We start from the raw sequence: 27,914 nt of genomic DNA on the forward strand, positions 1-27,914 counted from the left end.
ACACAGCACACTGAAGGTGATACCAGGTCGTCTGCTGAGAGTTTACTCTCCAGTGGGCTTTGGCAGCACCTTTGCAGAAATTACTGTGTAGAGTTTTTCTACTGTATCTGCTCTAGAAGTCGGCATTTCCATTGTTTTATTTCAAGTAGTATCAGGAACATGCTTGGCATGTTACACATACATGTGTTAGAAACTGTTGGTATACTTATGAATGATAAATATCCCCTTATATTTTAGTCAGGTGGCTTTGCATCCATCTTCAGTGAAGAAATGCCACAGGTAAGCTGGTGTAGTGTTACATGCCTTAATTAATTTTTTTTTTCGGGAGTGATTATATCCCTTCTCTCAGTGTTGTCCTAGAACATGTCAGCTTGCATTTTCAGTATGTTCCCTTTTCTCTATGAGGATGGTTACATGGATTTACATGTAAGAGGAATTTGAAGTGTAAGATGCTGTTATCCAATGTGTATCTGACTTACTTATATAAAACAGAATCTCATCATGGGAAATGATGGGCAAACTTAACTACTGGCCTTGCTTTGTGTTAGGGCAGAAAATGTATGGTCTGCACATAGTATATTCTGTGTTGTACACAAACACAAATGCATTTTTGGTAGAAATGAATAAATGCCCTTAAAAATTGCAAAATTCCCATTGATTTGATTGAGGCCAGGATCTTCTCCCATATGTTTCTTCCCATTTTTTCTGAGCATTAAGAATCCATTATACCCAAACTACAATTTGCTGATTTTTGTTTAACTATTCCAGAGCAGAGACCAAACGAGCAAGGATGAAAGCTTCAACATGTTGCATGCTTTAATTTGTAACAAGAACTTTCTTGTTACTCTCATTCACACCCTTGAAAAGCAGAAAAATTTCTCTGTGAAAGACAGGTATGGTATGATTATGCTTATCATCTTCAAGAAAAAGAATTAGCAGAAAAAACAACATGGGTTGTAGCACACAAATGTATTTTCTACTTTTTGCAGAACAAGCTTGCAGTACTCTGGAGAATTTTTCCTTCTCCATCTGCACACACTGAGGAAGAAAAAACATTGCCATTAAAACAAGTAATTAAAGAGAAATTAAAATGTTTGTACATATAAACAAAGAGGCAAAGGAGCAGGAAAGCTCAGTTCAAAACTGTAAACATTTCCTGCAGTTAGATCAACAGTTCTGCAGTTTAGAAAAGTTCTGTCACTGAAGCAGGTGTTGTTCTGCAAAATTAAATTTAGAGGCACACGTTCTGTGTTTAAAAAATAATCACAAGAGCAGATGGACTTGCATTTTTAATATTTTTGGTAGAGAACAGTGGACAGTTTATGTGCCTGAGGAGGGAGAATTCAGGATAAGAACTGCACTGTAATGTGTTTCATTTATTAAAGATGACTGGGAAGAGAAATTCCAGAATTATAGTATTCTTTTTTTCCCCCCTCACAGGTGCTTGTTTGCATCCTTCTTGACTATTGCATTACAAACTAAGCTAGTTTATCTCACCCATATTTTGGAAGTGTTGACAAGGGACTTGATGGAGCAATCAAGCAATGTGCAGCCTAAGCTCCTGCTCAGACGAACCGAATCTGTGGTAGAAAAATTGCTGACAAACTGGATGTCTGTCTGCCTTTCTGGATTTCTCCGGGTATGTGTACGTCTTTTCACTATATAAGATATGCAGAGAATTTCTTTAATTGATTTTTTTTTCCATAGGACCTGTGAGAGGGATCAATTTAAAGCATTCAATCTAGTATTTAACATTATGAGTGTGTGCTCTTCTAGTTAGCTGGCTGTCATGAGTGGAATGCAGGAAAAGAGCACATCTCCAAGCAATGATTGTGTCGTATATTTGGCCAAGATTTGGGTAACTTTATAATTCCAGCATATCCTTTTCTCATACCAGACATTTCAGGCCATGAGATGTATTATGATTGTATTAAAAGACTGATACACCTGTTAAAATGCAGTTGTACCCATCTATGCAAGTAGCTGGAACACTACCAAGAAATGGAGATTTAAGAAAAACCATCCTTTGGAAAACTAAACTTCTTTCCAAACTTTTCAACCTCCAAGCAGTATTGCAGATTTCAAGACCTAAATTACTTCAAATGAAAACAAAATAAGCTTTTAGTTTCATTTTAATGTTTGTTTATTTTAGTAACTTGATAGCACTTCGTTCTTAGTTTCAGTGCTTGGTTACTCTTCCTGTCTCTCTTATCAGTGTGATGCTATCACACTGTTGGTATCACTGTCATCAGTGCTTGCATTAATACAACAGCAGAATTGTTTGAGGCTCAGCAGCTTACAGCAGTTTCCTGGAACTGAGGGGAGTGCCAAGGAACTGTCAGAAATATGTTCTCAATACACCAGACATTTTTACAGCGCTGTGCTAGTGAGATGCCTTAGCTGGGCTGCAGGAATGGTGTCACGTGAAAATAGAGATACATCCTTCCTTTCTCAGGTGCTTTCCCGAGCCCTGGGGTTTAGGCAGGAGGGCAAAGCCCCAGTTTCATTTCTTCTTTTGCTGATACACCAGAGTAAGTCCTACCAGCTTTTCAGAGAGGAAAAGTGGGAGACACCAATTCAAAAAGAAACTAGTTCTTAGCTTGTTTTCTCAAGACTGAAAATGGAAGAAGTAGCTGAAGTATGCATGTGAACATGTGCATGTCTCACCCCCCACCCACTCTTTGGTGGAGCTAGGAAGTGTCTGCCAGGTGGAGTAGGAGCAGCTTGTCTGTAGTGTGCTTGTGCACAGCAAGGGGCTGTGAGCTGTCTTGCCACTCACTCCAGATGTCCCTCGCTATTTGCATGAGACTTTCACACTGAAAAGCAAAAGATGGAGGTTAAACAAATAACTAGATAAATCTGCTTGAAGGGATTTTCTTTTCTAATTGCAAGATAATGAGTTACTTAAAAGGAAATAACGCCATTTGTTTCACTTGGTTTTTTTCTACTTATTCATGCTCATTGAATGATTACAAAAATAAATGTTTCTTGCATTTTTTTCCTGTCCTAGGAGACAATTGGTGAACCTTTCTATTTGCTGGTGACAACCCTCAATCAGAGGATAAACAAAGGGCCTGTTGATGCAATAACTTGCAAAGCCCTGTACACTCTTAACGAAGACTGGCTGCTGTGGCAAGTGTCTGAATTCAAAACAGTGGTATGTTTGTCAGCTTGTGTTCCCTCCAGGCATGGACAGCTGTAATGCTTTCCCTGTTTCTAAAAAACTAAAATAAGGCTCTTAAGACACTGAGGTAGTGGTTAAGTACCCAGATAGTAAAACTGTTATTGCTGACAAAGTTTCCAAACATGCTAAGAGTTTACCTAGCTGGTGTTTCACTGATATACATTTCACAAATAGCACTTAGTCCTCACTTCACAGCATGCATTAATCACCAGAGAGTAGGTTTAATGAAGTCTCAGGGTATTAAAAAATCCTTCTTATTTTAAAGTATACTACAAAAATATAAACATGCTTAGAATTTAAACTAAACTACACTTTACGAATGAATGAAAGAATGGATTGCAGAGGTTTTATTTTTCTGTTGTGTTTACTTGTGGCTAATCTTCAGGCAATGTTTTGCTGTGGGTTTCCATATTATTAGCACCAAATCAGCTTCAAATTAGCAAGATTACATCGTGGTTGATTTTACTTAGTTGCTTGGTTAAAAACATATATCTGGGAAGTCTAGCTAAGCTTCTGAACTTTACCATAGATTTTAGCTTACATAATAAGGAGCGTGAGAAGTGCTGCTGAACAGTGGGCTTCACACCTTGGGAGCAGAAATTGGCAGGCAGCAATGGCTGTGGCCAGGACAATTCAAGTGTTGGTGGCTTTGGAGGAGATTCAGTCCTTTTCAGAACCCACCTGCTAAGTTTCTGGTAGGGCTGAAGTTTCCAGATCTGCCTGTGTTCTGTTTTGAAGCAAGAACTTGGAGGTGGTAAGATGCCATACACTGGAGTAGACTACATGACTATTGAAAATTTGTCTGGTCAGCAGTCTTATCAGTATGATTGGACTTATCTTACTCGGCCACATAGGAAACTCACTGAAATGGCAACATTTCTGTGAATCATTTCTGAATTGTCATTTTCTACTGAAAGCTTCAAACTAATAAAGGCAAATCATCTTCTTACAAAGCTGGTGTTGGAGGTACATCAAACTAAGTTACCAGAGTATGCATTTGGAAAGGAAGTTTGTGACTAAAAATCGAATACATAATCCAAGATCTTTGGTTTCCTTGTTTGTGTGGCGCATTCTGGCATGTATTTAGATTCAGAGTAAATTTAAATATATTGCTATATGTATCCATAGGATGCAAAACGCAGTAGTGATGCAGAGCAACAGTTTTCAAGCAAGCTTAATGTGCTTGTTACTAGTAGACTGCACAGAAGCATCTGGTCCTGTGGAATTAATTGACTTCTCTTATTTATAGCACACATTCAAATTGAGAGCCCCTTGTGGGGGATAGCTGACTCTGAAATTGCTGAAGAACCTTAAATACTTTTTCTAGAGCTACTTCTATGTGTGCAGTCACTGATAGGGTCCTGTGGTCAGACCGCAGTGAAGAGGAGAAAAGGTAAGTGGTGTGAAGGACTTGCTATCACTGGGGAACACTGTCAACAGATGTATGAGGAAATGAGAGCCCACAGCCCTTCTTGAACCTTGTTTCCTGCCTTTGTACTTTGTATTCCTGCTTTTGAATAGGAGATAATGATACAGCTATAGGGTTAATATAGATCAGCTTTCCCCATTTAGGTGCAGCATTCCTTGGGCTTAGTTGAGAAGTGCTGAATGTTCCCTTTAAAACCATCACAAAAGGAGAGAGGAATCCTACAATAAAATTGCAGAGATTAAGTTCAAAGACTGTAGTTCTGGCTGGACTGGGAAACAGTTTTGTTTGCTGGTTTATCTGAGATTTACACTGGATGCTAAAACTGTGCTGTGAAAGAGACTTAGGTGGAGTGATGAAGCTTTCTGAGCTGGGGAAGCAAGCCAGCTGTGCACATTTCCCCTTCAAAAATATCATTAAACAGGAGGCTAAAGAGAAAGTAGTCAGTTTTCTTCTCTCACTAATGCCACTTCAGATGCACTGCATTGACATGCAGGACCTGTGAGCTTACAGACTGGGAATAAAGTGTTTCCTCTTTACTGTGGAAGAACTTTTTTGCCTAAAGGTTTACAGGTTTTGTTTTCTAAATGGAATAAATTCTGATCTGAGTTTTCAAGTGCATTTGTACTGTTGCTCACTGCAGTTAGATTCTGAGTCTTGCAGTATTTTGTTCATGTTTTGGTTTGTCCCTTTCCTGTACTTTTAATGTACTGCTTTACAATAGCAGTACATTAAAATCTACCTCTCTGGAGCAAAGCATAAAAATACAGCCAAAATGAGGGTGATACAGAGATGGTGAAGCAAATCTGCAGACATTTGGTGTCCAGACTTTTTAAAGGTGTGTAGGCACTTTAAGATACAGAGATATATCTGGTAGGGAGTTCAATTCTCAAATCAGTAACAGGGTACAAAAAAGGGTGTAGGTGCTCTGCATGAGAATCTCTCCTTTCAGGATTGGGAGTTCAGTTCCAAAACAGTAAAAGCAGGATACAGACAGGCTCCTAAAAATCAGGGTGAGCTCCACAGATCAGGGGAGTTTTTTTAAAATTCAAGTCATTTGTAACCAGGAAAAAAAGAGAACCTAGAAACATCTAGTGTTTGAATTACATTAGAGCTGTTCCCTGGCAGGGCCCCATGCCTTTTTAAAAAGGCCACTGACCTTGTATCACCCAATGCCCTACTTTTAACCCTCTCTGCTGGAAAGGGTGAGGCATTGAACAGAGATAGGCTGCTGAAGTACATACTCAAGTGGAGGATTTGAAGGAAAGATGCTTCTAAAATCATTGGTCAAGTATGGGCTGAGAAGCTGTGCTCTTTAATGCTGTGCTTATATTTGAGTACTGAGAAATAAAGCTGCCTTGAAAGAGACTTGGATGTGTCATAGATCCTTTTCTCAGGCTGAGGAAGCAAGACTGCTTTCTCACAGGCAGACAAGCAGCTGCACCCCTCGGCAGATAATTTGCTCAATGACTGATGAAGAAGTGCACTCCACAGCTGAGTGTTAGCATTTCACTGAAGAGTTTGATTTTGAATAGAAAATGCCAGCCTGGAATGGGAGATGTTCTCCGTGGTGTATCTCCTGTGGGAAACCGGGCGGGGGGGGACGGGGGACGGGGACGGGACTTCTTGTGCAGACTTGGTGCTCTGGCATTCCTTTGAGTAGTCACTGCTTATTTTAAAAAGGCATTTGGGCTGTTGAATGCTTTGCTGAAATGGGTTTGCATTTTTAGTTGGGAAGAAATGATCTAATTCACCTGTTCAGCCAACGGCCTTTAATTAAAGGTGAAGCAAAGCCACATAGTGGAAGGTTGGTTCAAGTGTTCAACTGTTTTATGAGTTAATAGAGAGGTGTTAAAAAAAAGTGGGTGGGCAGTAAGGGAATAAAGCAGAGACAAGGAAACTAATTTCCTAATAAGACATCATCGTTGTGATATTATTAGTCACACTTTGTGAGAGATAAGGAAGCTATTAAAAGCATGTGACATATGGGGATTTTTGTCAGCAGAAAAGAACACAGAAACCCTCACTACAAAGTGAGCAGTGCAGATGTTGGCTACAGGAAAGTCCTCTGGATTAGAGACAGATTGAGTGTCATATACTGCAACACTGACAGTACAACCCATCCTTTGTGTAGTCCCCATTTAGCCTGAATTTAACTCCTGCACCATTTTCTGTGCCAATTGGCTAGCTCTTCTATAATTGTTCTATAACCTCTTCACAGGTGACTGTTCTGGCTGCTGCAGAAGGATCGTGCAATCAATCAGATTTTTCCTGTTGGTTGTATTTCATAGCCTGGGAGACTGGAGTATTTTAAGGCAGTTTTGTTATGTGGTGCATCCTGGTACTGACTCTTTACATAAGTTGCCTAACTTTCATTGATCAAAAGGGGATTTTTTTAGGTTTTTTTCCATCTGTCTGATAAATGGAAATTATGATTTGTTCAGATGCATAGCTGATGCATAGGGTAATGAATAAGAGTCCATGAATAGTCCAGATTATTGTTCTTTATTTCTAAGAAAATATTATATTATTGCATTGCTTTGTTAAACCACATCTCATTTATTATCTGCTATGGTTATTAATAGCTCTGCTAAATAATTCATCGTGTGAAATTAATTTTCAAGGAAACTACAAATCTGACAAACCATCTGCAAACACTGTCTTCACATGTCATTATTTCTGTGACTGCATGGGTGAAAATACTTCTTTTAAAGTTAGTTCCTGTCTTGTAGCTAGGTTCCAAGCTAGTTTCTGTACAAGTAATTGTAGGTGCCACCTTCTCCTTAAGTAGCCTTTAGCAATTCTTGAAACCTATGTTAAAGCTTTTCTGAAGAGTGCTGTGATTTGTCTTGCTGTCATAATTTCTAGTGCATGAAGTCTCATCTCTAGATATAATTAGCTTGAACCAGGTCCTATAATTTTGCTCACAAATCTTTCCCTAAGTTAATGGTGTTTTTGTTTCCTCTGCAAAGTGAAAGAGCATAGAAAAAGGCTTGATGATATATCTTGTGATTTTCACGTCCTCCTGTGATTTCTCATATATTTTCTGACCCCCAGAGCTGATCATAAAAGGGCTTTCATAATTTTACAATAACTTCTGTTTCTTTTTCTAGTTCTACACTATGTGTCTAAATATAGTGATATAGTGATTGTGACTGTCAGCTTCTGATTAATGGTTTCTAAAGCCAGGGATTGTGCTGTCAGACAGGTTGAATCTGATTTATGAAAACTTCAGCTGCGGAGGGACAATTTAATAATAATTGGCCTTCCTAGCTTGCCATTGATTGCTTCATCACTTAAGATTAACTTCTGCAGGAAATCATATCAGCAAAACCATCTGGCTCTCATGGCTTAGAGACTTTTACGTGTTTAACTATTCCTTCCCATCTGACCGCTTCTTTGAGTTATAAAACTTTCCTATTATCCTCACACTGTGGATGCTTTCACTTAAGGAGTCCATACATGACTTGTATTCCACCTACATGAAGGATGACTACTCTTTTTACAGTCCTGTCATCCCACAGTGTGGAGCGGGAATGGGAGGGCTCTCATGTGCTAATGACTAAAGAGGCTGCACATTCCTGTGCAGCCTGTGTGAGAGTATGTGCTGAAAAGGAAAGGAGGAAGAGAAATAGACAATTCCTCTTGATGGTCTGAAGGAGTGGAAAATGAAGCAGGAGCAGGAACATGAATATTGCAGTGTAGGAATAATGTTAGAAGGAAAGGATCATCTGAAGGAAGGAATTCTTCCAAGGGTGTAAAGCCAAATCAACATCAGTTAAAGTGCAAGGAGCTACTTCAGAAAGTTCAGTTCAGAGACTAGAAAGGGCAAAGACTGATTAAAATTACTTTTCCAAGGACAAAATACAGTTAGTCCCTGTCCACATTTTAATCCTACAAGACCATGACCTCAGGGCAGTCAGAGTCAAGGACAGAACTGCTGTCTGTTCAGTTGGTCTGTGGCCTAACCAAGCACGACTCCCTCATTGCCAATATATTTTTTACTAATTTTCTGCATGAAATCCCAACCTGAGGCATGGTCTCCAGTCTGCTTCTCCTTCTGCAGTTCCCACATATCCTTGTCTATCATTCTGTCTGTCCTTTCCATGGACTCATTTTCCTCACAATTCAACATCTCAGTGTCCTGATTAAGTTGTTACTTCAGTTACATCCTAGTTTGTCTTAAATCATGATTTTCATAGTTTTGCAACCCTGTTTTTAATACTCCCTTTGCTTCTGTAGAGAGAGTAAAGTTGTTGCATTGGACTACTTTTTTTCACCAACAACATGTAATTTCCACTCTTGCTGGGTAATAAGCAGAAAATACTATTCTACAACTATTAATAACTACCCATTTTTCTAAGAAGATAGAGAAGTTGTCCCTGCAACAACCTGAAGAGAAGTTCTTTCTTTCACATGACAGCAGAGGAAAAAAATGGTTTACTTGCTTCCTGTTTTAATGCTCAGTCCTTCACAGTCACACCTGCAGCCCTCTCATTTCAGTCATAAGATAAATGTTATACCAGAATTGTTCAGCCACCAGAATGGTTTGAGTACATTTATTTTCTTGTGCCACTTGCAGTCAAGTGCCAGTGCCTAAAACACTTTTTTGAATTCTGTCCCAAGACATCTCCAGCAGAACATCTGTATCCATGTAGCTGAACAGTGATTTCACTGCTGTGGCGCTGGAAATCTTTGATGTTATTGCTTGGCCTTAGTAATTCTGTGCTCACCCCTTATTTCCTGCCTTGTAGCAGTTAATCTGCCTGACCTGATCAGGAATATGACCTGACAAAAAAAACCCATTCCCTGGAGATGGTTGCTCGGTGTCACTGACACCGCCCTCCAGCCACTACACAGCTCATGTGCAGCTTAGCAGAGGAGTTGTGTCCCAGCCAAGAGTTAGCTGTGAGCTAAAGGGCAGGGTTGCTGTAACCAGACATGGGTGTTTGACCTGGAGTAACAACTAATAGAACACAATGCACTTTTCTGTGCAGATCTGTGCTGCTTTGGATTCTATCTGCTGCAACATGCTCTCTCTTTTCACTGCTTCTCTGGCAGCCCTGTCTGTGCTGCCTCCAGAGACAGGGCTGTACACAGACAGATGCTGACACCTCCAGGGGAGGTGTATTTTCTGTGTGATATAAGACACTCAGCATAATCTGCTGGTGTAAATATGCATTTTAACACTGCTTTCTATCCACTGAGAATCAATCACATTTACTGTCACTGCTTACTCAGCAACCTTATCAGATCTCTTTGCTTACACTTTTGCTGTTAAGGCATTCATTTTACGTAAAAGGTCTGCATTTTCTGGAACATGTATTGTAATTCTTCCTTGTCTCTTGTTGTTTTTTGGTAATTTACTGAAATGAATTTGCACAAAAGCAGAAGACAAAATACACTCGTGGAAATATATAGTTATATGTATCGATTTTTCAATTTTTGAACCAGAAGAATTCTAAATGCTTCTTTGTGTAATTCCTTCAAATAATCTTTATTTGAAACAACTTTAATAATAAATGTGCTGAAAACCTCTCTCGGGTACTGAAAATCTGTCAGGAGTTTGTAGGTTTCCTATGCCAGGTGTTCCCTGTAAGTCAGAATAACATGTGGTTTTTTTCCCCAGACGGTGAACATAATCTTTGAAAAAATCCCAGAAAACGAGAGTGGAGATGTCTGTCAAACTATTCAAGTTAATGTTCTCGACTGTGACACCATAGGCCAAGCCAAGGAGAAGAGCCTTCAGGCTTTCTTTAATAAGAATGGCTTTCTCTATGGTCTTCAGCTGGATGAAATTGGTCTTGGTAAGAGAATGTCCCTGTGTTTTGTTTTCGTGAAGTTTACTGGTTACTTGTGGAGTTTTTTTATTAGGAAAGTCTACCTTTGGCTTTGATTCTTTTCAGAGTTCATGCAGAACATAGCTTTTGTGAAGAATTTTGAGGCAAAACCTAGATCATTTGTGTTACCAGTTTGAACTATATGTGCTTCATTTCTGCAAGGACTTCAGCATTGCAATTAACAAACAGATGTTATTTATTATGCATATATAATTTCTCTATTCTTTTTCTAGGGTAAGTAAGGTGGCTGGCCCATCCACTTAAGTACAGCCAGTTGTTACATTTTGTCAGTGGATGACATGTCATGATTATCAAATATTTTAGTCTCTATCTACTATTCCCCCTTGCTCCCTTCCTTCCTTCCTACAGACCTACATTGCCCTTGATCAGGCAATAAATCTTACTTATAGTCAGATTAGGTTTATTTAATAGTTTGCCTGTGACTCACAAAATCACCTACAATATCTACAGATGTTAATAAGGCTGTTCCAGTAGATAAGTCAAACTTTTCCTTGTTGGGTTTTCAAGAGCCTGAGATCCATAGCTACGACTACCATACCACTTCCCACATACCCTAGTGGGAAACCTAACAAACCTGATATTGTTAGCATTTGTCTCCTCCTGGACTTGCTCCCTAAGACGTCAATACTTCCTCACCTTCTCACTCTGTGTTGGCAAGTGCTCATAATTTACTTTCATATCTGATGTCTTGAGGTCCATATCCTTTACAAGGGCCTGACCACCCTTCACAAGTATTGTGTCAGTCTTGTACAGCTCATTTTAGTGATCTCTTAGAAGTGGCTTGTGGAACCTTTCTTCTAGTCTCAGTGTAACCTTAACAGAAGAGCACACTTGTGCAGCAAAATAGTGATTAGATGAAAGCACCTCCAAAAACTCTGCCTTGACCAACACAAAGAGAAGCACCAAAACCTGCTGAAAGGGAAGCCACCCAAGCTGTCACCCCAGAAAGGGAATGAGAAGTGTGGGAGTGCAAAACCACTTTCATGTGACCTAGCACAAGGATAGAGAGAAGCAGCTCAGCTGAGAGTCACTGGTCCAAAAACAGTTAGGTGTTGTTTTTCTTCACAAATATCTGTACAGTGAGAATGCCGTTGGGGTGTAATTGTTTTCTGTTGCTGTCATACTGCAGAACTTGTGTCGGAGGAGCAGCAAAGAGAATTGTTAGATATTGATGGCTCCTCAGAGGTGATGGAGGATGGGATAAGGAAGCTAAATACCATTGGTCATTACGAGGTAAGCACAGAAGCCAGACCAATGAGTTGAGGAGATGTTTCTCCACAGCTCTCAAATGTGATCTGCACAGCTTGAAATCATAGATGAACATCATCAACAGAAGGAAAGAATTGTGTGGCACACAACGTTCTTGCCAATGAGTCATGTTTTCTGTTACTTTTCAGAGGTTTCCTTGTTGCAGGGTTGCTTGGTTCAAATATACCATGTAAACTGTTACTTCTGTCAAGAATTTCATTTAAAACAGAATCTGATTTCCAGCTGTGAACATTGCCTTGGGTCTTTTGAGTCTCTGCTGTTGAGTTTTTGTTGCACCGTGAGCAACTGTTTACTTCGTCTCATCTCATATTTTGATTATCTGAACAGGCAGTATTGATACTTCTGAAATCTCATTGTGAGTCAGAATAAAAAGGATTCATGGCTTTTCTTCCTCTTTTCTTGATAACTCCTGTGTCAGTCTCCTTGCCTTTCTCTCTCTCTGTTTCTGCTTCCATCTGCTGTTGCCACTTGTACCATAAGTCTTCCCCTCTGCTTCCAGCTGCACCTGTAAAGCAGTAGTTTGCAATACTGCAATAATCTGTCCATCATTGCAACAACATACAAAACTCCAAGTGGTGGCAGAGCCCTCGTGGGTGTAGCACACTGTGAAAGTATAGCAAGCAGCATTACTTCACTAAGGAGTTTTCAGTGACACCAGTCAAAATAGAGAGTGAGATGTTGGAGGAAAATGTGTAGCAGATGACTGGCCTCAGGTGATATGGAAGTTCACATGTGATGCTTACAGATGGATTGTGGAAATGGACATTATCATGCTGAGTGCTTTTACAGATCTTTGAAAGTCTGGCTCTTACCATGTTCATAGATTTTTATTTATTTGGAAGTTTTGCTGCCGTAGGTCTGTGCTGTGCAGCACAGTATGAGGCTGAGGAACCTGAGCCAACATGGAACATGTTGCTGTCTGCATGAGCAAGTACTGAGCCATCCATAGAGAAACAAGGATTCCTAGCAGGACTTTGTATCCTGGACAGAGGACACGGCTGCTTAGATCTGAAGCAAGCTTAAGATTTCTGTAGGCATTTGTTGCTCTCCTTACCTCACAGGGGTCAGCAGTGAAGAACCCAGATGTCCTGAGTCCCCAGCCAGTGGCTTTTCTTGTGCCAATCTTGAATCTTGTCTATAGATGAATATGTGACCTCCTCCACTCCACTTGCAGAGATTTTGTACAAATTAGGACATTGTAGTGTCTAGTTTGTGCCTGTGCAGCAAAGGTCAGTGTAGATTTGAATTAGATTAGGTGTTTGAACTTCTGCCTAATGCAGCAGTACCTGCCCTCTTTACCATAGGTAGCTATTGCAGGTGCTCCCTGCTTTTCCCAGCAGCCTTTGTACCTCTGGAGCTCATGGCATGCTGTGGCTTATGCATGTCAGACCTCATGGCAAATAAGTCTGCTTCACTGTCATCCCTGAGTATCTTTGTCCCAGCCCTTGTTCTGTCTGAGGTTTCTGCAGACGAGGGTTTCTTGCAGATGCAAGTTAGGTAGGAGGCTCTGTTGTTTTTGCAAAGCTGTAACTACACTAATTATAGCTTAGCAGCTGCCTTATGGAAATTGTACTGCATGTCTCTTTGGTATTTTAGTTCAGATTTTCTGGCACTGACAAAATCATGTACATTTTAGGCAAAAGCTCAGTGGCATTTTAGGCAGTGGCATAGTGGCAAGTATTAGCCATTAGCATATCTAGTTTATTTTCTTGTATGCATATTGATGAAAAAAAAAAGTAGGAGTGTCTAGAAAGCAAGAAAAAGAAATATTGCATACACTGTATGAGGACAGTAACATTGCCTGAGAAATTCCAACTTATATTTCAACAATGCCTCAAGTTTTGTGACAAGCCTGAATTTTTCTTTTTTGTTTGCCAGCCTTAAATGCTAGAAAGTAACCAGCTGTTCAAAGCTGGGAAATACCATCAAAGACACTGGAGCATGAGGGTTGTGTTGTGAAGGTCCCATAGTCACCAATCGATCTTGAAAAAGTAGACTTAGTTTTTACACTGATTTTTGAAATATGCAAGAAGGCTACATTTGCATTTTTGTGTAGTGTTTGTGAAGAGAAATAAAAAACACTATACTGCTAGACTCTCTTATGCCTCTGGCCTGTGTGCTACTTTTGCTCTAATTTTTTTTTGCTCCTAGGAGGCTTATCGGTATGTTTATTTATGAGGTCTGTACTATCAGTTCCATGAGAATAACCATAAGCCATGACAAGAAAGTTGCTGATTATCTTGACATCCTATTCCCCACACAAGAAGAGAGCTAGACAGTCACTTTCAGATCTGCTGCCCAGTCACAGATCTTTAGTTTCTCAACTGATATGAGTATCACACGTTCCAGGAGCAGGCAGAGGGAGGCCCATAGAGCAAAACTGAATGTGATCCTGGGAGCTCACTGACAGGGACTGGATTACAGTGAGGACAGGAAGCCTGGGAAACAAGAGGCATAGAGCTACACTACCGTATCTTCTGTTTCGTGAAGTAACTGTATTTCATGTTGTCTGGATTGGAAGAGATCTCTCTTTTCTCTGCTTGTCCCTCTCAATAATGCACCTGACAAAGCAAAGATATTTTGAGGTGTCCATGGGAGCAGCCCAACACAAAAAATTATTTAGACAGCAAAATACAAAAAGAAAGGATTTTTTTAATGGTTTTGGTATGTATTTTTTAAAATTGGGTCACACACAAAATAACGGCAAGTATGGCTGCTGCAGTAGTGATATAGAAGGGGAAGTATAGCCTACTCGCTGCTAAAAGCATAATTTTGTCCCAAAAATAAAACCTAGAGTGCAGGCTTTGGCATGGCTGCTCTGCAGCAATGCCTCTGATTCTGGAGAGAAGCACAGTTCTCCCTCTGCGCTCTGCCCATCTCCCTCAGGACAGAAGTCAACACTGCCCTCCTACTTCTTGGGGAGAGAATGGAGGCAACATGTTGCTCACATTGCTCCAGGAGGGGTTAAGCTGCTGGGTAGCACTGGTCCTGTTTATCTGCCTTTGGGGCCAAGTAGGAGGACTGTCTGGGTGTTTGTATCCCCTCATAAGCCAGCCTTAGAGCATATTTCTATTTGTAGTGTGGTTTTCAAGTGGTCTGTGCTGTCTAAAATAGTTCTGAAAGTCTGTATGATAGATGGAATCTCTGCAAAAAAAATCATAAAATAGATTGCATTTACTTTCCAGGAGCAAATGTAAGTGCAGATTTTTTTGGCACAAGACACAGCTTTTGATAGAGTATCTTTATGTTTAAACTGGTTTCTCACACCAGGCTGGCTGCCAAGGTTTAAAAAACACTTAAATTATTTTGGCAGAGATCCCTTCCTAGAACTGGCCGGTTGTTTTTGTAATTATAGAGGCAAGTACACTAGCACTTGGCAAGACTCAACATTTGATAGCAGAGCAGTGGTGTAGTTCTCAGTGGGAGCCATTTTTTAGTTACTCTTTGACAATGAAAGCAACGCTTGCCAGTTTGTTTTAAAGATAATGTGTAACATCCTGGCAACACTATAAATTCAGGGAAGGAGGAGGTAGATTTTTCCTAGAAATCCCAGGATGGTAAGATATGGATCTTGATCTTATGGTGTATAAATATTTTGCTCAGTTTGAAAATAGTTCTTGGGAACACCAGGCTAAACCCTCAAAATGGCCCCTCCACAGGATATAGGTAGAACAGACTGAGCTGAGAGAGAAGGGACCAGAAGAGGATTCACCTTTGTGTGCACCTCTCTGCCTCACCTTCCTGTAAGATCTGATTGCACTGGGTGCAGAGAATTTAACCTGAGCAATCTGTAGAAAAATGGATGCAAGAAACAGCACAGAGCAGTACATGAGAATGAAAATGCCCACATATGGGCTGAACCAGAGAAAATGAAGGAAGGGAAAGGTCTTCAAGGCTGGTGCACTGGAGTAGGTGCCTTCCCACCTGGCTGGGTAATGCTGACAAAGCTCAGCCACTGCCCGTGCCTGAAAGCCCAGCCCTGGCTGCCTGCTGAAGGCCATGCACACTGGTGAGAACAAAGTGAGCTGGGCTGTCCTGCACTGCCACAGGCTGAGGAACAGAGGAAGTGAAACTGAGGCTTTTGTGAATTTTGTTTCAGGATGATGTTTGTTTTTTCTTTCAGATTTCAAATGGAGCAACCATTAAAGTCTTCAAAAAGAAGGCAAATACCCGATCAGGTAACAAAGGGACTGCAACCTATCTAAACTTCTGTGCAGAATGGTTGGGAATGCGGAGAGCTGAGCTGTGACAGATTGTATCTTGGTCAATAGGAGGTCGGAGAAATTGGTACTTTGATATAGTTGAGCCAAATGAAGAGCCCTGGCTCTGGGCCTCTGGCAGGCCCAGTGGGTCTAAAAGGAGAAAATAACGACAGAAGGGTTTACAGTCCTCAGCAAATGATTTCTTAGAGATACAGGCTTATAGGCAGGAAAGCAGGACAGGAAATCGTAGGTGACAAAGAGAAGGGAATATGTCTGGCCTCTCTGTCCCTGGTGCCCAGGACTGTGCATCACAGACATAGTGCTGTACTGTCCAGAGACATGAATAATAAAAACTCCACTGTTTGGTAAGTTTTCATGTTCTCTTGGCTGTGTTCCTCTGAAAGCTTTGACTTGGCTGTCTCAACAGCAGGAGATGAAGGGTGCTTACAGGGGGCCAGTTCATCTCACCTAGCTCTGTGATGCAGGTTGCTCCCACCCAGCTGGTTGATGAGGGGAGACCCTTCTGTAGTCCCTGTGATGAAACACACTCCTAACATGTGTTTCCTTATAATCAGAGTTAGGAGGGACATGTGCATCTCACTGGGGTGGCCTCTCGCTCAGCAAAATGAAGGTTGTCTGTTCCGTTGTGTTCAAGCCTGACCTCAGCCCACCTGCACTCAGCACTCTTAGAGACTTAAACCACTGTAATCATCTCATCTTGTCCACCTTTCAGAGGAGCTGTGATTGCTGCCAGCTTACCCCAGCAGCAGATAGGATGCCTGTAGATAAGTAAGATAGTAGCTTAGTGCTCCGAGCTACAAGTCGGCACTAGGGAGGTGCACAGGGTCTGTGCATTTCTCAGAGGGTTCCCCCCCACTGCAGGCAGTAAACGATGACACTGACTCTGCTTACTTGGCATCCTGGGTGCACCCTGCTGCACTGCCCAGGCCCAGCAGAAGTCACAAGCTTGCAGCTGTGTGTTTCATTAATGTCTCTTTGCTTTCTGCCTTTGTTGTTTAGATGTGGACTACTCAGATGAACACTGTCATTTGGTGAGTTGAATCATTACACTGCTAAGTGGTAGCTTTAATACTGAGCTGTATTTGGATCTGTGTAATCTCTCTAATCTCTTCATGACAGATTTTACCAGACTCAGAGGCTAACAAAGATGTGAAGGGAGCAGGTCACAAAGGAAAGCAAAAATTCAAAGTGAAAGAAATGTATCTCACAAAACTTCTGTCAACCAAGGTAAACTGTAAAGGCTTTATTTTGGAGGAGGGCTGATGTTGGCTTGGCTAGTTTGGCATAACAGAAACACAAATTAAACCAGAAATTATGCAGACTTCTTGTGTGTAAATCAAACATGAAATGAAAGGGTAGGATATGAGTCACTGTGCTAATTATGGGGTATGACCATTTGCAAAGACAGACACATTTCAGGTTTTCTAATACTAGAGTCCTAAAATTGTCTGATTACACATAGTATCTCCTCAGGAAGAACAACCTTTTTCTCAGGTTGAATAAAAAAGGTTGTTATTTAGCTAATGGAAAGTGAGTTACCATAGAGTTCTGTAGAATGAGAACGAACCCCTCTGGAATGACAGCTTTCAGCCAACAATCTCCTCACTCCACTATAGAGTTTGCCCAGCTTAGAGACAACTTCTGAAGCCTGAGTTTCACAAGGTACTGCCCAAAAAATGAAATAGTTTATTAGGGTTTCAGATTAGGTATTCTAAATAACTAGATTAATTTTAAGAGCAAGGTCCTTAAGATATATAATACAGCTACCTAATTTATACACAGTGCATTGCTTAGGAATAAGCCTCGCTCACTCCCTCTGTAACATCATTTGTTTCTGACTTACTCAAATGGTTAGAAAACTCTTTGCAACAGCATATTGCATAAAATATTAATGGGTGCACAACACTGAGAACTGTGCAAGAGGCCTGAAGGGATGATGATTATAGCCTTCTTGCATTTAAAAAATCTATCAATCATTATTTAATTAGGTGGTTGATAGCATCTGAAGTAATCTGGGACAGTCCCCAAAGTGAGAGTGAAGACTGGTCATTTCTCATTACCTGTGAAAGCTAACATGAGCCTTCAGGAAATGCTGGAGTAAACCAGTAATGTCTTACGGTGGAAGACTGAAGTACAGAAGAAAAGATCAGGCTTTTTAGAAAGCTTTTAAATTAATCATCTCCTTCTCCAAAGTAGGACACTGCCCTGAACAACAGAGCTGTGATACCCTCGCTGTGAAATTCCTCTAATGATAGGCTGTGCACTAAAGGAAATTACATCTCACCATCTCTCTGCTCCCCTCTTTCCCATACACAGACACAAACACAATTGCAGAGTTTACTACATGAAATGAACTGGCCAGTATTCATCAAGGCCCTGGGATATGCTTAAATCCTTCTTGCTGAGAGAAGATTGGGCTGAACTGATCTTCAGAACAGATGTGAACAAAAAAAGCACAAAACAGTGTTTTGCTTTGTTTGCCTCTACTTATGAATACTCTGTGATTATGTTAGTGGGTCCAGCAGCAACCAAACTCTTTGTCTTAGTGAGCCAAATATCTTCACTTTTGTGTCAGATGTGCCAAGTTTTCAGTTCTTTTCTCTAATATTAGTGTCTTACTGGACCCAAAGCTGTTATCCTAGAATTAGATCAAGTGCCAGAGCCACTTGACTGTGAAGTGTTGATGAGCACATGTATTGAGCATGTGTCACAGATGTCACCTGGAAGAATAGTGCTCTAGGAAACTGGCTAAACTGCTTTTTCTCAGCTCCCTCCTTAATTCCAGTCACAACTTCCAGATGCTTTTAGCAACAGTAGCAACAGTATCCCAAGAGTTGATGTTGTCTTTATTAGCCCAAATGGTTCTTACCACCTGTGATTTTCCTATAGGCAGAGCAACAGGACATGTGACATATGGAAGGAGCTTGTTGTGGTGTATTGTAGTTTCATTTTTGTTACTTTCTTGTTTGCCAATAACCTATGGCCTTGATGTTTGTCACAAGCATATTGTAATTTCTGCGTGTGGTTGTCTCAGGACGCACACAGCTCTCTGAGGTAAAATATCCTATTCTTGTGTAATAATAACAAAATACTAACTTTGTTACTTTTCAGGTGGCAATTCATTCAGTTGTTGAAAAGCTCTTCAGGAGCATTTGGAGTTTACCCAACAATAAAGCACCTGTTGCCATCAAATACTTTTTTGACTTTTTGGATGCCCAGGCTGAGAGCAAAAAAATTACTGATCCCGATGTGGTCCACATATGGAAAACCAACAGGTATGCCCATGGGATATATGCAGGGGGCATGTGCTTTCTGAAAATGTAACTGCAGAAATGGAATGTGTCACCTGTGATCAGAAGAATAAGATTTTGGCATGTCTGGAAATAAGATGTGGTTCGGCTTTGTGGATAACAGTAACTTAAGTGTATTGATTTGATACAACACAAACCACCAGAGCTTCCAGGTCTGTGCAGCCTGCACACTGACTTACACTCTGAAAGAAGTAGCTGCAGATTGAAAGCATTATTTGAAGCTGGGTGTCTGACAGATACATTTGCTCCATAGCCTTTGTTCCTTGACCCCTTTTTTAGTGAGAAGAAGCAGCCAGGAATGTGCCTTGTTCTATGAGTGCAGTTGCAATTAAGGACCATTTTAAAGCAGTTGTGCTACTTGAGTGGTTGATTTTAAAGATGTTTGTTCTTTCTCCTGACTAGTCTTCCTCTTCGCTTCTGGGTGAACATACTGAAGAATCCCCAGTTTGTCTTTGATATTAAGAAGACTTCACACATAGATGGCTGTTTGTCTGTAATCGCACAAGCTTTCATGGATGCCTTTTCTCTGGCAGAGCAGACACTGGGGAAGGTAATGCTGCCCCTCCAGTCTTCTACTACTTTCTCAATCGATGTCTTTTTCAACTGTATAATGATTAAGATGATGAAATCCTGGATCTGCTGATACTGGGGGCAGAATTGTCAGGGGCCTAATTAAGCTGGGCTTCCATTCCTCGTTGTTCTGTCTCCTGAGACTTGGAAGAATTCACCAGTAGACAGATACAGCTATGAGAATGCCTTATTTATAGCTAACTGCTTCTTGTTTTCTCTGCAATTCAGTTCTGCACATGTGTATACCCAATAGATGGCAGAAGGTGGAAGTTTTAAGGTTTTAATGTAGTTAAAGGTCTTAAAAGTATTAACATTATTTGATAAGTAGTCCAAATTTTGTCTGCCACACACCAGTGTGCAGAAAACTCACACAGCAAGCTAGTGGAAGCTGTAAGAATACTGAAAGACCTCTGAAGTTTGAAACAGTTCCTTTCACTTATATTAGAAGTGCAAAACTTTTATATGCAAAATTATTTGCTGGAGCAACAAGTTCAGGAATCTTACATTCAAAACCACTTTAGTGTAGTGTACAGAACTCTGGGATCAGAAATACTTCATTTTTCCCCAGGGTATTTTCTTTTTCTTTGGACCAAAGCAGAAAGCTTTCATTCAGGCACAGAATTTATATAAAAATGGACTAATATCCTATGTGATCTAATCCAACCGCTCATCTGTTTAAGATAAATAACAAATAATGTGCTTATTTATCTTACTTTAGGAGTGAAGTATCATAAATTAAAGCTAATCACATCACTTCCTTGATGGAAAACCTGCAAATAAGCAGTTGTTAGGTTTCTGTGCTTAAAATCCACTGTGCAGTATTGTTGAAACAAAGAATGCTGAAACCTGATAAAGGTTTGCATTGCAGTAAACATCTTGTGACCTTTTGTATTCAAACGTATTTACTTTTGTGATTTTTAGGTTTTTATCTTGAAACGTATTTTAGCCATTTAGAAAACAAACATTCAAATTACTTCACACACTGGAAACAGTGATGACAAGATATCATATGGTTATGCCATTTATTGCCCAGAACTTAAACAGGAAACTACCAGCCCCCACTTTTACATTCTGAAAATCAATTTTCCAGGTGGGGCTGTGGCTCCTATCACAAGTATTAGCACATATTTCCTCGAATGAGCCTGAAGCCCCCAGGTAGGTCAGTGCTGACATGGATTGTTGAAGTCCTGGGGTGAAAAAAAAATCCCTTTGGCTGTGCATGTCTGGCAGTCAGCTCTCCATGCTCTCAAACCCCTGAGGGAAAGCACTAGAAGGACCAAAAAGATTTAGGGGAACCTATGCCAGGACAGCATCTAACAAGCTCTCTGGTGTGTCACTGCTGGGGAACTTGTCTTTCAGTAGTACTGCTGAATCCTATATGTAAATAGGGTGTCAGCCTCGGGCTCTTTTGTTCAGCTTTCAGGTCTAGGGAGCTGTAAGGAGGAAGTGAGGAAAAAAATATGTCTTAGGGACAAAAGGTCATCACTTCTGATGTCAACAGAAATAATTACATGGAAACTGCCATGAAACACAATACACTATTAGTGAGGTCCTGCCCCTGGTTTACATCTTTGTTTCATAACCTTGGTTCCTTGCATATAACCACAGCAAAGAAAAATGAGTCACACAGACACAATTAGATGCAATTAGCTGTGTGGAGGTGGAACCTTAGGAAATCTGTGCTGTGAAAAGTTACAAGGCTTCAAATTTTTTCATTTAAGGAAGCACCAACAAATAAACTTCTCTACGCTAAGGACATTCCACTCTACAAGAAGGAGGTGAAAGCATACTACAAAGCCATCAGGGATCTGCCTCCATTGACCACTGCAGAGGTTGAAGAATTTCTAGCTCAGGAATCTAAGGTATGGTTGAGAAGCAGCTACTTCATTTGCTTTCATGTTAAGTTTTTGGTTTTTTTTAAAGGAGAAGTATCTGACCAGAACTGTTTTCTGTTTTAGAAACATGAAAATGAATTTAATGAGAAAGTGGCCTTGTTTGAAATCTACAAATACATAGTGAAATACTATGATGAGGTAAGCACATCTGCAATTTCTGCTTAATCCCTAATGTGGGGCTTGACACAGTAACCCAGGGCTGGGCTGATGTGTGACCTGCTGGGTGCCCTTCCAGAGGCAGCCCCACCTTAATGCAGCCCAGGCTGCCCCTTCTGCTGATCTGTAAGGGGCTGGAGCAGCGCAGCCCCCAGGGCGGCTGGAGCCCCCACCCTCCGAGGGCGAACAGGCCAGAGGTTTGTCAGTGAACCTTTACTGTCACTGCTGTATTGCAGAGACAATAGCAATAACATTATGCTTGCAGTTTTGAGGAATTTCCTTTATAGTCAAGGCTTCTTGTTTTACTGTGTTTGCAGAGTCTCTGCAAATGCCTGTCACAACTCCTGTGCATGTGCTCCATTTCCATGGATGTTCAGGAATCAGATTAGACTGTAGCACCAGGATTCTTTATTTAACAGTCAGGGCAAACACCTCAGTGGAGCACACAGCCTTACAGCAAGAGCTGTCTGCTCCTTTCCCATCGTAGCCCTCTTAATGCTCTGCTCTAATAGTCTTTCTCTCAAAAAGAAGCAGCTATAGTTTCCAGTTCCTGCTATTACTAACAAAAGAAATCTTTTCTCAGCTGAAAGTACTTAGTCACAGGCTACCTCTAAGCTGCTTTCTAAGAAAATCCCTGTCCTCCACTTTGCATGATAGGATTCTCCACTCCATTTTGCTCCGCATCCTTAACAGAGGCTGTGTGTGCCTGTGCAGGGACTCAGATAAGAGCCAACTGGGGTGTGTTGCCTGAAGGCCTCCTTATGCTTCCAGCAGGTTGTCTGGGTTTCCCAGCAACCAGGCCTTTCTCTCTTTCATCCTCAGCAGCACAGCACCAGCACTTGCTGTAGTCATCCAGCTCTCAGTCACCTGTTAGCTGGCTTACCACTTCAGATCTCAAACATCTCAAATTATCTGGATTCAGCATCAAATCTTTGCCTCTTGAAACAAGCTTGGGATGATATTCAAATTGGTATCAGCCTTTATTAAGCTCATTAAAATGATTGATACAGGAAAATTCAGTGTACCTTCTAGTCTTAGTGCCCATCTTCCCTTTGCTCTTCCCCTTCTGGCTTTTGAGTGGGAGCAGCTAAACCTCTTTCATTGTTTACTGTGACCTACTGTGTTGCCAGCAGAGATGTCAGACAGCAGTAGTGCTCCTTTCTATCACCTGGGCCAGAGCCAAGTGGGTGAGTTAGAGGAAAAGAGGCAGTTTATTGCCCTCAGCTTATAGGACAGAGGAAGAGAAATAAAATATCGCTTGTGAATCTTCTCTAGCATAAAAACCGGAGCACTGGCCTTGCCTCACACTCTGAAAGGATGAGCATGTGTTGAATTTGTTTGGGGTTTTTTTTGCTTGGCTCAGTCATTCTTTTGTGAAAGCGTTGCAAATCCTGTAAGCAGAACGACTTGAAAGGAAAACTACCAAAATAAAGTGTTAAGGTCAAAAAAGAATGTTTACAGATAGGCAGGCACTCAATGGATTTTTCTGTCAGGAGTTGTTAGAGTACAGAAAAGCAGGCTTTAAAAAATAGCAAGTAAAATAAGCATTAAAAATATTATTCTCTCTTTTGCTAATTGTTAACAGATTGTCAGCAAACTTGAGCGAGAACGGGGGTTTGAAGAAGTCCAGAAACAGCTCCAGCAAGTAAAAGCCTTATTTGATGAAAAGAAAAAATGCAAATGGCACTGAGCAGAGCACTGACTCACAGCATCACTGTGGGGGATTTGATATTAGCGCTACTGCTCCCAAAACTGTTTTGACTGACTATATGTACAGGGTTTGAAACGTTTGGACACTCTTCTCCTCTCTGACCATTCCAAGTAATCTACAATTGGGAATGAAATATGGGCAGGGTTATGTATTCACACAGGGGCATGTAAAAGTGACCTAATGCTGGCAGGGTCAGCATTTTTAGGTACTTAAACACACATAACCCTTTGGTTCAAAAATACTGTCTAGTAAGCTTTTTGTTTACTTTAAAATAAGGTCATAGGAGATGTGCAAAATACACATGAACTTGCAAGTTGCTTACCTCTTTTTTTTAAGAGAAAAAGCTGATGTTTCGCCACATCCTTTCAGCGGCTTAGCAAACTGTGAGGGTGAGCTCCAGCTTCAGAATACGGGTCAGCTGCAGTTTCCTTCCTTCCAGTGAAATGTTTGCTAGTTCCTGTTCAGAAACACAAAACAAAACAAAAAGAAAAAAAAAAAAAGAAAAAAAAAAGGAAAAAAAAAAAAAAAAAAAAGGGGGGAGAAAAAACCTCCCCACACCCAAACACATCAAAAAGTCCAACAACAACCTGGGACCAAAGTGGCAGTTAGGATAAGTGTGTTTAGCAGAAACAGTGGGTCTGATGTTGGAAGGCCAAATGCCATATGGCAGGACTTACCTTTTTTTTTTTTTAGAAAAGTCCAAAGTGAAGTGAACCACTGAGGGGAAGAGGTGAGGGGAGGCTTTTGGAAAAGGGCATTCAGCCACCATCAGTCTGTGTTTACATTTTTGACCTTCCATTCTGAAATAAGCTGTGATACACTTGTGAGCAGCTTCACAGCTGAAACTGCACTGCATCAGGACACTGTTGTGATTTGATGAAGCAGCTGATGCTGGCTGCACTTTGGTGCACAAACCTGTACTCAGGTGCACGATCAGCCCATGCATCAATGCTGATGGTCCTGGCCAGCCTTGCCATCTGTGTAGAAGGGCCTCACAGACCTAAAGCCAGCATGTAGGGGATCAGGTCAAAGGTTGGTTTAATAATATTTAAGAACAGGAAGACTGGTGTAATCCCTGACTATGTTTGAGACACTGATACAAATGTGCTGGGATTGGGGTAGGGAGGGATAACTGCCTTAGTCTGGCTGGGGTTTTTTCAAGCTTGGCCATTTTGGAAGGAAGGTGCTCATTACATTTGAATTGGTGGCTGAAGGGGGCCCAGCTAGAAAACAAGGGCATGGCTGTGCTGCTGGGATGAGGTGCAGTGGCTACTGAGCAAAGCCACAGAGGAGCAGTTGTGGCTCCAGCTCTGCTACAGCAGCAACATAACCCTACACTCTACTACAGAGAAATGTTTTGTCACCATGGACTCTGCTTCAGTCACAGGAGGCACATTCTGAGGCTGTCACGTGCCCTTTGATTTGAAGTAAGGCATTCATGACAAGGAGATACATTTCCATACATTTCTGGAGGGATCCCCTCATTGGAGGTGAGTGATGTAGCACAGTGGCCCACAGGAGAGGGAAGAGCTGTCACCTGCTTTGGCTGTGGGAAAGGTGCCATGGGCTGCAAATGACACAGATGGTCCGGGTTTGGTACAGAAAGCCAGTGCTGGGGCTGGGAGCAGCCAGAGCTGGCTGTGCAGGGCACCCAGGCAGCAGAGGTCACACAGTGCTGTGTTGGAGGAGCCCCAGAGCTCAGGCATCGGTGCTAATGGTGCCTGCTCTGGTTACAAAGGCAGCTGGCCCAGGCACACACCGACCACCTGTGGCAGAAGCAAGGAGGGCTGTTAATGTAGAGAAAACCACAAAACCACGGTCCTGCTGCTCTGTCCCCTCCCTACCATGTGATTGCACAAGTGGTTCCTCTTGCATACCAGAGAGGGCAGCCACCAACCAACCAACCCATACTGTGATGGCTTTGTTGGGTTTTTTTTTAAATTCAAGTCTTACACTTGCTATTAAGTTTACAATTTATACTTGATGGAATGTATGGCTTTGTTCAGGACACTGCACTATGATGTTGCAGTACTCTCAACAGTTCTCTGCCTGGCACAATGTATTTTGATAAGTTCAATTTTAATTGAAAAAAACCTCCATCCACCTCGAATCTATCTTGCCCTCTGTCCTAAAGGAGTGGACCATGGTTTGACTAGCACTTAAGCTTGGATTACCTGCACGTAAGGGCTTGATTTTTATCGTTTTTAATCTAACCTTTTAAAGCAGCATCAAATAAATAGAAAAAGCACAGTAATTGATATTGAAGGAGAGGCAGGAGCGGATTACACTTTCCAGTTAGTTCTCTTCTACTTCAGGTGTTTGCTGTCAGTGCATTCAAATGAACTGTGATAATTTTGTTCAGCAGTAACCTTCTGTACAGGCAGACAAAACAACTACAATATTTCTGCTTGAAAAGCTGTAAAATATAATCTGTTTGCGTGGGTCCGATCCTGTGAACTTCACTATATGTGTTTATATTGATGAGGAAATGAAAATCAGTCCTATTCTGTATTTGTACTACTGCTTGTTTGCTACAATAGCTTTAATGATTTCTAGAGATTAAGTATGTGTTGAAGCAGGCCCTGTAGCTTTACCTACAGCCTGGAATAGGATTATTGCCTTTTATTCAAGCCTCCTAAACAGCGTCACTCTGTTAGTAAACCATTTTTAAGTCGTACTGGGACTTTGTAACCCATCAAGTGGATCTCACGAAGTGATGTGAAGTATAAGTAAGTGATTGTGGCTCTTTTGGTAGGTTTGGGTCAGCACACAAAACATTGGCACACTTTCCATATCTGCAATTTGCCATTACTGTTACACAGAGAAAAAGAACCATCTCTGACTCTTTTGAGTATTATGGCAACACAACAGTTCTAATCGCATCCTCAGAAATGAAAAGCAAACTTCTCTTCAACTTTCCCATGTTTACAGGCAAACTGCTACGGCAAACAGCGTGTTTCTAACACTAGCTTACAGAGCATTATTTTGCAGTCATATAGTTTGAAGTCAAATCTTACTGATGTGTAAAGTAATTCCTGTTGTACAGAAGTTAATCTGTTGTTTAAAATCAATGGTTAAAAAAAGTGCAAATGACAAATACATGTTGGTGTTTGTATGGGTTTATCTAGAATAAAAGCATTTGGAGGTTAGTTTGATTGTGTACTTTAAAATGGTTACAAGAAAGCAAACACAGCTGGTAACAATTCAAGGTCATGCAAGGAATGGAGTATAAGACAGGTGAGAAATAGTGCTGTAGCTCCAGCCCTGCAAAGCTCCAGGACAGAGTCGTGCAGGTCAGCACAGCACACTTCCATCACACTGAAATTGGGAAGAGGAAGAGGAAGGTACATACATCTGATGATGCTGGGGGGAAGGCACTGGCCTAAACTCCAGCAGCTGCTGAGCAGTGACCTCCTTCAGAGTCTGAATGGAGAGAGATTCCCTGGGCTAGAGGATTCCCAGCTGCCTTCCCACCTGGGGGAAGCAGCAACAGGCTAGGGACAGGCTGGCTGATTGTGCAGTGCCTGCAACACCTCCTCACAGCCTTCAGGATTTGAACTTCAACTACACCAGTTAAAGGCTCTGAAGGTGATGATACTTTTAAAAAGCTAAAAATGTTTAAAAGGCTGATAACCCAATAATCCTTCTTTCAAGGGAAGGTGCTTAAGGGACAGGAAATACAGGGATATTTTCACACAAAAAGCGCGAGACCAACTAGGAAAGGCAGATCCGATGCTGACCATTATTCTTCCTCCTGATATTACCCTTTTTCTGCCTTCCAAGTCTTACCTGGTTTGTAAACTTCCCTGTCCCCTGACATCAGACATTGCTGACACAATCACAGCTGGGGACAGACGAAGCTGCTGACAGCTGCTCTTTTCAACCTGCTTTTTTCAATGCTGGTAGATGCTGGTGATCATCCCATTTGTCAAAGCTGGCTCAGGCATAGAGAGTTACTTTGTACAAGTTCATACTGCAGGAGGCAGCAGAAATAGCTTCTGTTAGTTCTAATAGCTACATGTGTTTCGGCAGAGAAGTTTAAAAATTTCCCCAAGAATGTGCAGCCCTGGTTTAGGAATGGTGTTCCCCAGGTTAGTTCTCCCACTGACACACTGGAAACCATGCTCTGCTCTCCCACTGCCTCGCCTCCCCCCACTTGGGGCAGGATGGAGAGGAGAATTGGAGGCAGCAAAGGTAAAGATCATGGATTGAGATAAGAACAACTTACTGGAAAGAGCAATGAGAGAAGAAAATTATCAGTAACAGCAACAATACTAATGACAGAGGGTAGAATGGAAGCAGATTCAC

At 41.3% G+C, this 27,914-nt stretch overlaps 1 protein-coding gene across 1 annotated transcript in view; it reads left to right on the forward strand.

Moving 5' to 3' along the window:
* Window positions 1-26,755, forward strand: part of PLXNC1 (plexin C1) — a 69,848-nt gene extending 43,093 nt beyond the window's left edge. The window contains exons 18-31 of the mRNA XM_066319276.1: window positions 238-279; window positions 769-893; window positions 1,441-1,639; window positions 3,011-3,157; window positions 10,240-10,417; window positions 11,601-11,704; window positions 15,864-15,918; window positions 16,963-16,994; window positions 17,083-17,190; window positions 19,075-19,238; window positions 19,677-19,824; window positions 21,566-21,706; window positions 21,803-21,877; window positions 23,481-26,755. Of these exons, the coding sequence (XP_066175373.1) occupies window positions 238-279; window positions 769-893; window positions 1,441-1,639; window positions 3,011-3,157; window positions 10,240-10,417; window positions 11,601-11,704; window positions 15,864-15,918; window positions 16,963-16,994; window positions 17,083-17,190; window positions 19,075-19,238; window positions 19,677-19,824; window positions 21,566-21,706; window positions 21,803-21,877; window positions 23,481-23,585 (1,623 nt within the window). The 3' untranslated portion in view covers window positions 23,586-26,755. The remainder of the gene's footprint in view (window positions 1-237; window positions 280-768; window positions 894-1,440; window positions 1,640-3,010; window positions 3,158-10,239; window positions 10,418-11,600; window positions 11,705-15,863; window positions 15,919-16,962; window positions 16,995-17,082; window positions 17,191-19,074; window positions 19,239-19,676; window positions 19,825-21,565; window positions 21,707-21,802; window positions 21,878-23,480) is intronic.
* Window positions 26,756-27,914: the final 1,159 nt, after the last annotated feature.

Source organism: Sylvia atricapilla, chromosome 5 (assembly GCF_009819655.1).
Source record: "Sylvia atricapilla isolate bSylAtr1 chromosome 5, bSylAtr1.pri, whole genome shotgun sequence".
In the NCBI taxonomy this organism is placed as follows: domain Eukaryota; kingdom Metazoa; phylum Chordata; class Aves; order Passeriformes; family Sylviidae; genus Sylvia; species Sylvia atricapilla.